Source organism: Pantherophis guttatus, chromosome 3 (assembly GCF_059756535.1).
Source record: "Pantherophis guttatus breed Tessera chromosome 3, ASM5975653v1, whole genome shotgun sequence".
Taxonomy (NCBI): Eukaryota; Metazoa; Chordata; class Lepidosauria; order Squamata; family Colubridae; genus Pantherophis; species Pantherophis guttatus.
Window position 1 is genome coordinate 130,415,103 of NC_142065.1, and position 14,213 is coordinate 130,429,315.

At 38.5% G+C, this 14,213-nt stretch overlaps 1 protein-coding gene across 2 annotated transcripts in view; it reads right to left on the reverse strand.

Annotated features, from left to right (window-relative positions):
- DNAH5 (dynein axonemal heavy chain 5) overlaps positions 1–14,213 on the reverse strand; it is a 162,127-nt gene that overhangs the window by 13,510 nt on the left and 134,404 nt on the right. For both annotated transcript variants that reach the window (XM_087890233.1, XM_034411888.3), the window contains 9 exons: positions 13,015–13,258; positions 11,791–11,905; positions 8,241–8,431; positions 7,733–7,854; positions 5,680–5,829; positions 3,443–3,688; positions 2,530–2,749; positions 1,568–1,773; positions 873–1,076 (listed from right to left, as the gene is read on the reverse strand). In XM_087890233.1, the coding sequence (XP_087746359.1) occupies positions 873–1,076; positions 1,568–1,773; positions 2,530–2,749; positions 3,443–3,688; positions 5,680–5,829; positions 7,733–7,854; positions 8,241–8,431; positions 11,791–11,905; positions 13,015–13,258 (1,698 nt within the window). The remainder of the gene's footprint in view (positions 1–872; positions 1,077–1,567; positions 1,774–2,529; positions 2,750–3,442; positions 3,689–5,679; positions 5,830–7,732; positions 7,855–8,240; positions 8,432–11,790; positions 11,906–13,014; positions 13,259–14,213) is intronic.

The following is a 14,213-nucleotide window of genomic DNA, read 5'->3' on the forward strand; positions in this document are numbered from 1 at the left end:
GAAATCCCTATTTGAATGCATTATTGATTGAGGGTTTAACATTAAAACATTGAAAAGATAACAGCACTGGAATCCAAAAGAATATTTGTAATATATATGTGTCTGTATGTATGTGCGTGCGTGCATATAGTGTGGGTGTGTGTATACACACACACATACTTGTGTTTATGTGTGTATAGTGTATGCATATATAGTGTATGTATATACATATATAATGTTTATAAATGTGCCCATATATGTATCTTTAAAAAGATAATATCAACAAATAGTAAGACTTCAGAGAATTTTTCATTTATACAATACGTTTCAAGAAATTATTACATAAGGTGAAAGAATAATTATCTAACTTAACACTTGTACAGCGCTTTGAAATACAGATAATAGTTCAGTTCAATTGTAACCATGATACCATACCCCTTATTTATTTATATATAAACTGCTCATCAGCAATATTCTTCTTTGTCATGGTAACAACATCATTCTCCCATCCCCTTTACATTGTTATGATTTTAGTATTAAAAAGAAATTCATTGTCACTGTCATCAAGACAAAGGCAATTTTCAGATCAAGAATTTCCAGTTGTTCACAAATGTCTTAATCACTACTATCTCTGAGGCTGTGAGGCAGTAGTTCAATATTCCTACTTAGCACATTATTAATTTCTCAGTTTCTTCCATATTTTGATATTAATTTCTTTACATTTAAGTATCCTTCGTATATATCTTCAAAGTTCTTGTCTGCAAATTCTATACAGGAAGTTTGATTAAGGAGGAAGTATACTACTGCAATGACCTTGTGAATGAAGAAAGCTTTTGATTTATTAACTTCAGCCTAGCCTTAAATTTTTCTTTTATTTGCTAATGATAACAAACCTGTATGTAGTGCAAGTACTGATCCACTGCAGTACACTTGGGTATATTGTATCCTTTGTAAAATGAAAAGTCTTGGCTGAACATGTTTTCACTGAACCACACTTTAGCAAATGTGTTAAGGAGCCTTTTGTCATAGTCATCTGTAACCCTTCCACCATACTGAATTTCCCCAATCATATAACGAACAGTGTTCCAGGACACACCCTGAAAAAGATTAAAAAAAATATGGTGTGTTCATGCAACCATATACTAAAATAAATGTATATGTATATCAATCAATCAGAATAGAACTGGAAGGGACCTTGGAGGTCTTCTAGTCTTTTACTCCGTGTGCATATGAAAGATCTAAAAATTCCTATGCATATATTATCTTATTCTGAATTAGACTGAGTCAAAAATAGTTCCATTATTAAATTGGAATCCTCCCCCAATTGACTTTGCTATCTGTCTCTTGTTTTTAGCTATCTTCTTTCTCTTCCAACAGCATATTATAGCCATCCAATATATATTACATCTGGTATCACGACATCCATCCTCACCTCTAAATCTAATCTAGTGAATTTAATGGCTGTTTAACATTAAAGGTTAATTGACTATATTACATTGAGTGAAGATTGGTTGACAACGTTGTAAATTATTTCAAGTTTCATATATGCTGCTAGAGATTTATTTCTAGCCAATTAGTGCCAATTAACCTTTTTGATGTCCATGTCATCCAAGTGGTTCTGAACAAACTGTACTGTGGCATTGAAATCAGCTTGGTTGAATTCATAAGGAATATTCCATCCTAGAGGTCCAAATTTCCTTCTTTCCTGAACAGTGGAGTGGAGAAAGGCCACAGCATACAACATTGGCTTCCATTGTACCATATTGCTGATGTCCAAGAGATCTTGATTCACACCTGTAACAAAGTAATTGACCATTATAAACAAACTTTCCTATAAAGCCCTTAATGAAAAGCATTTTTCCTCTGCAATTCCCATTTAATCATAACTTCTACATGATAATTGCTTACACAAAAATTTCCCACTTATATGTTACACTTAAAAAGAATAACCATACATAAGTATCAAACCAAATTCTCTAAACCAATCAAAAATCTTGAAGTAATAGAGGTGCGGTGGCGCAGTGATTAGAATGCAGAATTGCAGGCTAATTTTGCTGATTGCCTGGAGTTCAATCCTGACCAGCTCAAGGTTGACTCAGCCTTCCATCCTCCCATAAAATGAAGACCCAGATTATTGGAGGCAATATGCTTATTCTGTAAAACTGCTTAAAGAGGGCTGTAAAGCACTGTGAAACAGGCTAAGTAATATTGCTATTGCTAATATACATGAATGAAAATACTCAGTGAAAAATGTTAATGTTCTGCTGGTAATCATTTTCAATAGTTGGACAGACATGCCTGACTCAATAATTTACTGATTAGCAAATGATTATCCAGATATTTATAGGCATGCCTATAGCCATTTATCTTATATTTAATATATGTTTAAAGTAGAAAATGCACTACAAAGTGACTGATCAAAATACTCCAAGCACTCTTAAGATCATTCAAGCTACATGATTTTGTTTTGCTGAAAATTGAATAAAATATTCAATATTATGGGGAAAACTTATCAAATATTTGTATGACGGCTGAGGCTAAGTCACTCACCTCCATATGTTCTCTTTAGGCCAGCTTTAAGTCCCTGGGGAGGTTCATTAGTGAATTTTATAGACATCTGTAGAAGGGTAATAGGAAAGTGTTTGTGGACCTCTGTAGTCATCCACAAGCGAAAGGCCTCATGAACTATCTCTGTTTCCACAATAGTGTCCATCAGCTCATCCATAAAGTCAAGACCCAAGTGGCAGTTCTGCAAGAGGGCCCATCCACCCTAAGAGAATAAGATGTTAAGAGGCATGTAGCTGGGTTTGTTATTCATTTTGGAAATTAACACCATGCATTCAGATTATTGTTACCTTCCAATGATACTCAATTCACAACTCAGTGCTGACATAGTATTTTGCAAATATATCATAATTTGTTTCTAGCTCCAAAAGTAACTGAAGTATAGCCAATAAACTAAGAATATGAAAGCATTTTATGGATCCTACTTAGAATAGATTTGATTTTTAGTGATAGGATGAACTATCTTGTACACATCCAACTAGCATAATCTTTCACTCAATATCACCAACAATCATCAATTTTATTTTGAAAATGAAATTCAACAAAGTTAACAACTTAATTTATCTGCAATATAAATGTGTGTCACCCAAGCAATACATATTCCTGTCTGCTCCAAAATATAAACATGTATTGGATTGTGCCTAGAATTTAGCAACATTTCTGAATCAAAATATATGGAACAATTGATTTAAAAACATAATATATTTTCATTTTCAGAAGGCTACTGGCTAGAAATAATCCTATTTTGCTCTTTAGAAATAAAAAGAGAAATTTTATTCCATATACAATATTAGTTATGCTATATTCATGCTTAGCTAAACCTCACTAGTAATTTGTAATGTTCTGGTTTTTTAAAAAAAATGGCCTATACCAAATTAGCATGGAAAAGTTGCCTTACATGAGCCATAGTTTGTTGCAGGAGTTTACGTGCATGGACTTCTTGTCCCTGACCCATGGAAACGCAGCGTGTCTCAATTTTCAATCTTTTCCCCAAAGCAATGATCGAATCAGTCGGATCAGAGCCCATTGACAGGAAGCAGATGAGAGGTGTGCGTGGATCAGATTCTTCCCAAGTCTTCTCCAAATCCAAAATGACCCCTTCCGCATATTTTTCTCCCATGGTATCCATAATGTACTTCCTAGCCTAATTTTTTTTTAAAAAAGATATATATTAATGTTTCACTTATACTTAATAGGAAAAATGCAGGAACTTTGGAGACAAAGCATTTAGGGAAGAATTTGCAGGATATTTGATAAGGTCAAACTTGAATGTACAATCAACCCATTAGAACATTTCAGAAGTATGGTGTAAATCTTATTATACTGTGTAAGTGGTGGTATTTTGTATATCTAAATCAGTAGTGGGTTCCACTTACCTTCGCTACCAGTTCGGAACTGGGAGAGCGTGCGTGTACCTGCTTGTGGCACTTCTGCACATGCACAGAACCTTCTGCGCATGCGCAGAGTGTCCGTGATGACGTCTGGGCAGGTGGGTGGAGCCTCCCGCCGCTGCCACTACTGGTTCACCCAAATTGGGGCGAACTGGTAGAAACCCACCACTGTACTAAATGTTTCTATTATTTAAAATAATGTCTGTGGGATTCTTGCTAAACTTTAATAGGCACAAGGCGCCTATAGCAGTATTTGCATTTCAGCATTCTTATTGAAAACAACAGGACAAATATCCAATTTGTAAAGCTGGGGTTGAAGCCAAATGATATTCACTTGCTGTTATAAGAAGAACAATGTCAATCCCTTCATCACAAATAGCTCTGAAGTTTACTGGAAAGCAGTATACAATTACTACTTTCCCCAAAGCTAGTGTTTTGCAATGCCCCTTTAAGGCCTTCCTCTTCGTTCGTTCATTTCTTGGAGATTTTCCACAATACAGTGATATCCCTGGCCATGTATACACTACTGTATGTTTAAGGGAAAGCCTAAACCACAAAAAAAAAAAATCATTGTTCCCATCCATAAGATCAAGAGCTGGTTTTGGAAATGCAGCCCTTGGGAAATATTAGGTATCTCACCAGTATTCAAAATGCCATTGATTGTAGAATCTTTCTGGACCCCTGAATTGTTTGGGAGTTCAAAGAACCATTTTAAAGTGGTTCAGTTCCCATCAAAGTAAAAAGATGTAATTGATGTTAATGGGTGCTGAGCAACTGAACTCTTGATCACTTCTTTATGGGATGCCAGTAGTCTTGATATGTCCCTTCATTTAATTTAATATCTATGTGAAACTGATGGGTGAAACCAGGCATGAGACTGGGAGGAGGTATCAACAATACCTTAATGATATCTATTTGTATGTCTCCATCATGGGATTGGACAAGACTTCAAGTTCTGACTGAGCTTGAAATTGAATCTTAGGTAAATTGTAAATAGAATTGTAGGCAAGGGTAACTGATTATTTATTCCAGAAGCTATTAGATTGGGCAGAGACTCACCCGTCCCCACATGCTGACTCTGGACAAGATGACAAGATTCTCACTGAAGAAGCAGATTACTACTGAGAATTATCCTGGATTCATGACTTCTACTTGATTAGCAAGTGGAGATTGTACTCTGGGGAAACTTTGCCTGCTCTTGGCTGCTGTGCCAATTGTGGCTCTTATTTGGAATGGGAGGTACTCATGTCTTCATTACCATGAGACTGGTTTATTGCCACATACTTTATTTGAAGCTACTTTTGAACTACTAGGAAAGTTTATTTTCTATACATTGCTACAGTCTACAGTATATGCTGGTAGATGAAAGCCATTTCAACAGTGCAATATCAATACTATAGATACTGCATTGTTATCAGCGTGCTTCTGAATACAATCTGAAATGCTGGCTTTGATCTCTAAAGTCTTGTATATTTTAGATCCATGTTGGTTTATCTTCTCCAGAGTCTGGAGGAACTAAAATGTATTTTACAAAGTGCTGCTTCTGTGGCAATAGAAGAAAAATGAAATAAAATGATAGCCTCATGAATGTACATATGAGAAAGGTGAAGCACTTCTCCCTTCAAATGATTCAGCTAGAGATATTCCTGGAATTGTATTTGTGTATGTGTAGAACTATATATGTGATGCATAACCAGAAAAATACTCTTCAACATATTTTATTATTAAAACTTTCATACATTACCTGAGCAATAGTTCTATCAGGACACCAAGACCTAGTAAGGAGGAGACGTCTGAAGCAGTCCAGAGCTTGATCATAGCGAATGGGAGCAAATTCTTCTTCTGGTTTTTCCTTATCAAACCAAATTTTCCACTGTTTTTCTGTCTGTGAGATCTGATAATATAATACAATGAGAGTATCATATTCCACAGGAGTCATCAATATAGTCCCCTTTTCCTCATTCAAAGACAGACTGCTTAACATCTGTTGAGGACCTCTCTCATGTTGGAGTGACCATCTTGAGGCCAGTCTGCCATTGAGTTGGATCAAGGTGATCTGGCAGGACAATGTTTTCCATCAGAAAAATGGAAGAAAACCCCTAAGTGAACATTCTGTGTCACACAGAAGTGTCTTTGGATGGACGGTGATCTGTTAAGATTGAACTAGCCACTGAAGGACAACCCACTCCCATCAGTCAGAGACTTCTGTGCTCCTTGGCTATATTAACAGTAGTTGCAAAACAACCCAAAACTTGGCCTGTGTGGCATGTTTTCCCTTCATGGTGTTGGATTGTCAAATATTAACTTAATGGCAGACCAATATACACCTTCAAGGTTGTTATTCCTATCAGTAACTCTGTCAGCTTAAACGGCACTGTGCAGGCCCTTATCATGGGACAAACCCATCCCCACTGCTGCCCTTGCTTTACTTCTGTGCTTTGCTAGAGAGCACCATCACCAGTTCAGCAGCAGCAACAGCAGCCTCTCTCCTGTGAGGGCAGCAGTTCTTGTGGCCTCCTGAGGCAAAGTAAAAGGAACACTGAGGGGGCAGTGATTTTGAGAATAGATTTTCCTCCCACCTTAAAGATTGGAGAATAATAGCATATTCTATATGACTATATGGATGAACTTTCAAAGAATATAACTTTAATTTCAGACAGCTTAATGAGCGACTCTATGTGCCTTTCTGAAAGAACCACCATTTTTCTTAGTGGTAGGGATCCTTATTCACTACTTATAGTTCTAGCTGTAATGAACTATAAGCATTAATATCCAATGCAGTTTTATTTGCTCCAAAATGTAAAGATGGAACTTTTATCCTAGGTATACTTCAATAAACATTTTACCAGCAAGTTCTTACACTAGATTTTAAAGAATCGGTTTAACTTTAAAGCATTAGCTCCATGCTCCATATTTAAAGAAATATGCTTTATATGCCCTGATGCCTTTAGATCTGAGCCAAGGCTGGCTAATTGGCTGGCTTGTTTATGGGTACCCTCACCACTACAGTAGTGTCCAAAATTGTGGAAACCTTTTGGGAAAAGTGTATTTTCTAAAACTAGCTATTAACATCACTTTTTTGGGGGGGGGGTAGTACCATAAAATTATATATCAATGGAAAGATAATTTAATCAAGAATGTAATGCAATAACTTTTATGAAGGATTTGCTATTAGAATAGCAATTACAGTATAAAGAAGAAAAGTGAAACATGTAGAAAAAAACGAAATATACAAAAATTATCACGTCCGTTAATACTTCATTGGGTAACCTTTAGCATGAGTTACGGCCTTACAATGTCTTCCCATGGAGTGAACCAAGTCTTTTAGGTCTGCAGCTATTATAATGTGAAACCAAGCTTGAATGATTGCTTCTATTAACTGGGTTTTATTGCTGGGTTGCTTCTGGCTAGCAAGTTTCTTTGGTCGGCTCCATAGATTTTCAATTGGGTTAAGGTCTGGGCTATTCCCAGGCCATTCCAGCAGTGGAATATGATTATCTTGAAACTCCAAAAAAAAGTGGTGTTATTAGCCATCAAATCAAAAAATACACTTTTCCCAAAAGGTTTCCACAATTTTGGCCACTACTGTAGAGATGAAAGTGAAATTGAATAGGTAGTAAAGTGTGTTCTGTAATGATCTCAGAACATTAAGTTTCTGAAACATCAATGCTTCAAGTTTTATATTTGCCAGATAATATATAACTGAGGCAGATTAACACATAGAAATTGAAATCCATTAAACTGTCAATTGAAACAAACTGCAAAAACAAAATATACCAACTCCTACTGGTACCTACTTGATCAAGAACATCTGAAAATTGTCTCAGCTTACTGAGCTCCACCAAATTCAACCAAGTCATATCCAGAATCCATTTAGCTGGTTTAGGAGGACAAGCTTTCAGATCCAAAGAAGCACCACCTGGAAATATATGTTTAAAGGTTTAAAGTTTTAAAAAGTATTTTTTAAAAAAGTAGAAAACATTACTAATAACCTCCCCCACACACATACATACTCTTCCTTATTTAAAGGGGGTTCAAACACCAATGCTGGAATTTAAGAATATATTGCCTACTCTACATGAAGTTGAGTATCGTATGTTAAATTTCACTTAGAAACCTAAAACAGAAAGTCACAAAATTTGCAGGTTGCAATGTACAAGGATCAACAGATTCAACATTCAATCAAGTGATGGACAGGGCCCACCCTGTGAAGCACCAGGTTAGTATCTCTAATTACTGTTTTGTACAGGCAAAGAGAAAACAGCACAGGATCATACACTAAGGATGTGATGTAGTTGCTATGACCTTTAATCAGAGTTAGGAACTCCTCGTGTTTGACTTTGCCGCACTGCAAATCAATCTTCAAGGTAAGCAGCAACGTGAACAGAAACTTATGCTCCTCGTAAAGCCCTCGTGCGGCATATTTATACACTTCATAGGTCATATGCTCAATGATATTTGCTATTCTTTTGCTTGTAATTGGGCTCTTGACAGACCTATTCAAAAGAAAGGGAGAGGATAAAAGAGTAATATAATGCCTTAAGGGCAAAGATTTTAGAACGGGTAAAAGTATACACGAATAAAGCATTTTCAAAGCTGTATTTAATAATACTGAGTTGGTGCAAAAGCAAACAGAGTTGCTGAAGCAAATTCAACATGACATTAAATACTGTTCAATCGATATGATCCAACTGGCTAGGACTGTTTGGACTCTTCTTTCAGATGGATTGAAAGGTATTTTAGCTTCATACAATTGATTCCCTTGATCTTTATCCCTACTAGTCCTCCCTCCATTCCTCCCTTTTTTTCATAATATAGTGACCACTAAAGGGAGGCCCTGGCAGTCTGGGCTAGATTGCCATCACTTCATATGGGGGTGGGATCTTCAGCAGACACTTACTAAATGAACAGACAGGATAGGCAGAATTGTAATAGATAAGGCATCCCTAAGATATTACTCTAAGCAATTTGAAAAGCCAGGGATCTGTAGCCCCAGCTGGGACAGCAGATGGCAGCTGTGGCTAAGAGGTCTTTGCACAATGTCTTGTGCACCAGTTGCACCCCCCCTTCCATGAACTGGAGGCTCAACTTGCTGTCATTCACATCTTAGCCACTTCCCAATTGGATTACTGCAATGTACTCTATACAGGACTGTCCTTGAAGACCATCCAGAAGCTACAATTGGTCCAGAAGGCAGCAGTATAAGTTAATTGGGGGATATACTTTGGTATGTCCATGAACATAATTATTTCCTGAGCTACTCCGGCTCCAAAAAGTTTATGATTGCAGTTCAAGGTTCTAGATGGCACAAAATGGGGTTCTTTACAGGATTGCCTATCTCCAGTGTTAGCTGCCATCTCACATGCTGTAGTACAATGGGCACACTTAGGGTCCCTTACCTAAGCAATGTCATCTTGTGTCATTGGGTGGACTTGTGTCATTGGGCGGACTTGATTACAGAATAACAGAGTTGGAAGGAACCTTGGAGGTCTTCTAGTCCAACCCCCTGTTCAAGCAGGAAACCGTATACCAGTGATGGCTAATCTTTTTGCCATCGCATGCCAGGACGGGGGGGTGGGGGAGGTTTGTGCATGTGCATGCCCACACCCATAATTATGCACCCCGCCCTGCACATGCAACCTCCCTCCCCCCCCCACTCCTGGCACGCGATGGCCCAGTAGGCCCGTTTTTCTTTCTCACCTAGCTCCAGATCCTCTCTATGCATCTGGGGAGGGGGAAAACAGCCTTCCCCACCCCCTCAGAAGCCTTCCGGAGGCCTGAAATGGCCCATTTCCCAACTTCTGGTTGGACAGGAAGTGGTGTTTTTTGCTGTCCCCACCCTCCAGAGACTCCTAGAGAGGCTCTGGAGGCTGGGGACAGCAAAAAAGTCACTTCCTGTCCAACCGGAAGTTGGGAAATGGGCCATTTCAGGCCTCCAGAAGGCCTCTGAGGGGGTGGGGAAGGCTGTTTTTGCCCTCCCCAGATGCATAGAGAGGATCTGGAGCCAGTTGAGAAAGAAAAACGGGCCTTCCCCCCCCCCCTCAGGCCTTCCGGAGGCATGAAACAGCCTGTTTTCCTCCTTCTGGTAGGCCCAGAAGGCCCAAAAATCAGGTAGCTGGCGCACACATGCACACCATAGCTGAGCTGGCATGCCAGGCAACATTGCTCCATATGCCACCTGTGGCATGACGCCACACGGCCCTATACCATTTCAGACGTATGGTTGTCCAATCTCTTCTTAAAAACCTCCAGTGTTGAAGCACCCACAACTTCTGGAGGCAAGTTGTTCCACTGATTAATTGTTCTCAATGTCAGGAAATTTGATCTTACTCTTGGAGCCCCAAATAGGAAGATAATTCATTGATAATTCAATAATTGAAATTTAAGAGTCTCAGTTGCTTAAGTTGCGCAGCCACATACATTTTCACAAATAAATAAAATCAAGCTAACACTAAAAGAGGTATTTGCAATCTTAGAGATTGGCTTGTTAGTAATTCCTGCTCTCTCACCCTTTCACTTACTTGCTTGTGAGTTACTGGAAATGTTATGCAAAGCACAGTTCTCTAATATACCACAGACAGACTTAGTGTCTATGTTCCAAGCCCATGCTGGATGGGAATTTATGAGAATTGTAGTCCAAAGTATGGGGCAAAGCCATACATCTGATACATTAGACTGTAAGCTATGCATTAGACTGACACATCCCCTTCAGCTTTATTGGACATATACGCCTCGAAGTGAAGGAAGCAATAGGCTCAGCATCTAGACATCTCATTGCAAAAGCAGTTACTTCTGCCCGCTTTTGCATACAGGAAGGACTTGCTCTTTCTCCTGGGAAATTATTTCTGACTTGATGCTTTCCAAATTCTTTTAATGTCCAATCCCTCTAGAGTACTTATTATATATTCTGCTTCCTCTGAATTATTCTCTCTTTCTCAGTCCCTTTTAGAGAATGCAAGCTGAGGTTTTTGAATGTGGATCACTGCTTGCTATGTCAACACATAACAAAAGAGAATATTTCAATTCTGCGTAGGGTTTTTATTTATTAAGCCTCCTTGTCTCTGAGAATAAAGTCCTTGGAGAGGCTTAAGAATGATAATCAGAAATATACTTAAAATGAGATCTCATTAGAAATCACTAAAGAAAAGACTACACTATCTGCTACTTTTTTTCTTCTCATATTCCCCAGGGCAGGATATTCTTTCTTTCTCCATCAGCCAGATGACTTAAGGCGGAGGGCTATGTTCCGTAGCTCTAAGAAAGAAAGACTGAAATGGTGCTATGTGTGACAAAAAAGAGCTTTAAGGCATCAGAAGCAAAAAGTTAGACCTGAGACATGCATGATCACACCCAGTGGGCAGAAAAGGAATTACTGCTTCAATGTTTACTTTCTTCTCCAATATCCTCCCTTTCAGTTTCATTCAAAGCAAAGTTACACTGAGAAGCTGCAAGGGACTCTACAATGTTTTTTTTTTTTAAATGAGGCATTTATGAATATTAAAACATAAATAATGAACCCATGAAATGAACCCATGCCAAAAATTAAAATGGAGAAAGATACTATTCATATTTAAGGAAAGTTGCTGTGTAAACCAATTTTGTAGAGCTAAGAAATAAAGTAAGAGGTATTCTGGATCACATTTTGTGCACATTCTTCCTTTCCCACTGTCATTTATGATCAAACTTTTTTTTAATGCCTTAAGCACTGCAGAACTTGTTCTCAAACTATGAGATTAATGACATGGGTTTGCAGAGTCTAAACAAGGATGGCTATATCACATCGTTTCAGCTGTCTGAAAGCTGTGGCAATTTTTGTTAATCCAGAATGTGAAAAATGTGAGATAATCAAAGTTACCTTGCAAGCGAAAGATCAAACAGGCCCAAAAACTGCCGAAGTGAAGTTTGATACATGACATTTACCATACTCATCTCCGTTATCAGAAAATAGAGAATGCTGCCTCTGGTAGCAACTGAACAAAACAAGATTGGATTGGATCAACAGAAATGTAAAACCACAGCAACTATTACATCTGTAATTATCAAAGCTCATAATGACAATTAATGTCTGATAATAAATAGCTAAACAGGTTTTGTACACTGGAACCATTTTCCATTTAAATAAGAAAAACAGATATCTTTCCCCCACCTTGTGTTTTTGTTTTTACTACATCACTATACTGCAAAATCAGTTCCAAACAACATCTCTTTCAATGTTATTATTTACTACTCAATAAGAGCAGTTCTTCACTTACAGAAGGACTCTCTTTTTTGGAAAATTTTAGATGTTAGAGATTTATTCCCTTGCACCCGTGGTGGGTTGCCCCGGTTCAGACCAGTTCGCAAGAACCAGTAGTAAAACCGGCGGGAGGCCCCGCCCACCACCCCAGATGTCATCATCGGCGATCTGCGCATGCACAGAAGCAAGGCACACATGATCCCATTGTGAACCGGTAGTAAAGGTAAGTAGAACCCACCCCTGCCTTGCACGGGTAGTTCTCGACCACAATTCTACCCAAAATTTCTGTTTCTAAGCAAGATAGTTGTTAAGTGAGTTTTGCCTCATTTTACAACCTTTCTTGCCATCGTTGTTAAATTAAGCACTGCAGTTGTTAAGTGAATCTGCCTTCCATGATTGACTTTGCTTGTCAAAAGCCGCTGAGAAGGTTACAAATGATAATCACATGACCCTGGGACAGTGAACTGTCATAAATACATGCCAGTTGCCAAGCACCTGAATCTTGATCATGTCATCATGGGGATGCTGCAATGGTCATAAGTCACTTTTTTCAGTGCCTTTGTAACTTCAGTCACTAAATGAAAGGTTGTAAGTCAAGGACTACCTATCTTTAGTCTGCTAGTGACAACGGATGAATATTGCAGTTCTAAGAGCCTCAATTCTCCTTGTCACTTAATTTCTGTGGATAAGGAAAGTTCCAAGGAAATTGTCATTAACCATTAAAGCTCTCAAACCTTCCTCAATATAGGCTTGAGGCCTAGCTAATTTTGACTTTAATATACTACAGTCCAAGCAATATCTACAATTTTGATCTTTAGTTCGGGAGGGGAAGAATCATCTCACCTGGCCTGTATTCCTCCCGAGCTGAGTTAATCTGTACTTCAGTCTCAACTGACGTTTGTAGTTTCTGGGTCACCTCTTCTGCTGTTCTTTTTGTGTTACTAAGTACAATGATGAGAGACTCATCTTCCACCAGAGAGCCTTGTGTGCTTGTCAGTCGATACAGCAAGTTATCTTCCAGTTCTTTCATCTTCCTTTTGTTAGCTGTCACATCTTCTATAAGATCAGTTCGTTCTTTCTCCAACTCCTGTTAAAGCATTTCATAAAGTCATACTTCAGTGTAATGTATCATTGAAAGCAGGTCAATTAATACATGCATCTACAGTATAGTACCAATGCATTGCCAAATTGGTAGCCACAGTATTATTACCATTATCATATGTCTATTTCCTGTGATGTTCTCTGCCCTTGATTGCATAGAGCCAGGGTTGCGCAGTCGTTAGAGTGTAGTACTGCAGGCTACTTCTGCTGATCACCAGCTGCCAGCAGTTTGGCAGATCGAATCTCACTAGGCTCAAGGTTGACTCAGCCTTCCGAGGTCGGTAAAAATGAGGACCCAGATTGTTGGGGGCAATATGCTGACTCTGTAAACTGCTTAGAGAGGGCTGTAAAGCACTATGGAGCCCTTTACATAAGTCTAAGTGCTATTGCTATACCTGATCTAGAGGACTACTCAGAGCAGGGGAGGGAGGAAATCATATTCTGAACTACACCCAACTACATTAAGATTATCCAAGTGAGCACGGTTAGATTCTTCCTGTTCAGACTGCAGCACCCAGGTTGTCATCACGACAGCTTGGATGAAAGAGCTAGGAGCCAAAAAACAGGGTGGGTAGAAAGATGTTTGGAATTATTTGATGACGTGGATTGGAAGCATACTCAGCATGGGGCCTGTAAGTATCCCATGGAACCCACTACCACATGAATTTTTCATTCAGCATATACTGTAGATCACAGGATATAACATTGATTACTACATTAAGCGGATTGAAAGATGAATAATTCAACATTGTTCATGTTTAATGTTTCATACTTAGTGTCTCCCCAGATGGCAGGCACAACACTGTTGCTATCATTAGGAAGAATGAGGTGAGAGCTTCAGGCAGGGATTGTGAATGTTTTAAAAGGTAACAAATATTGTCAAGGTTGGGATTCAACAACTTAAATTATGCTGTATTTAGGTCTATAAATACTGTAGCAGA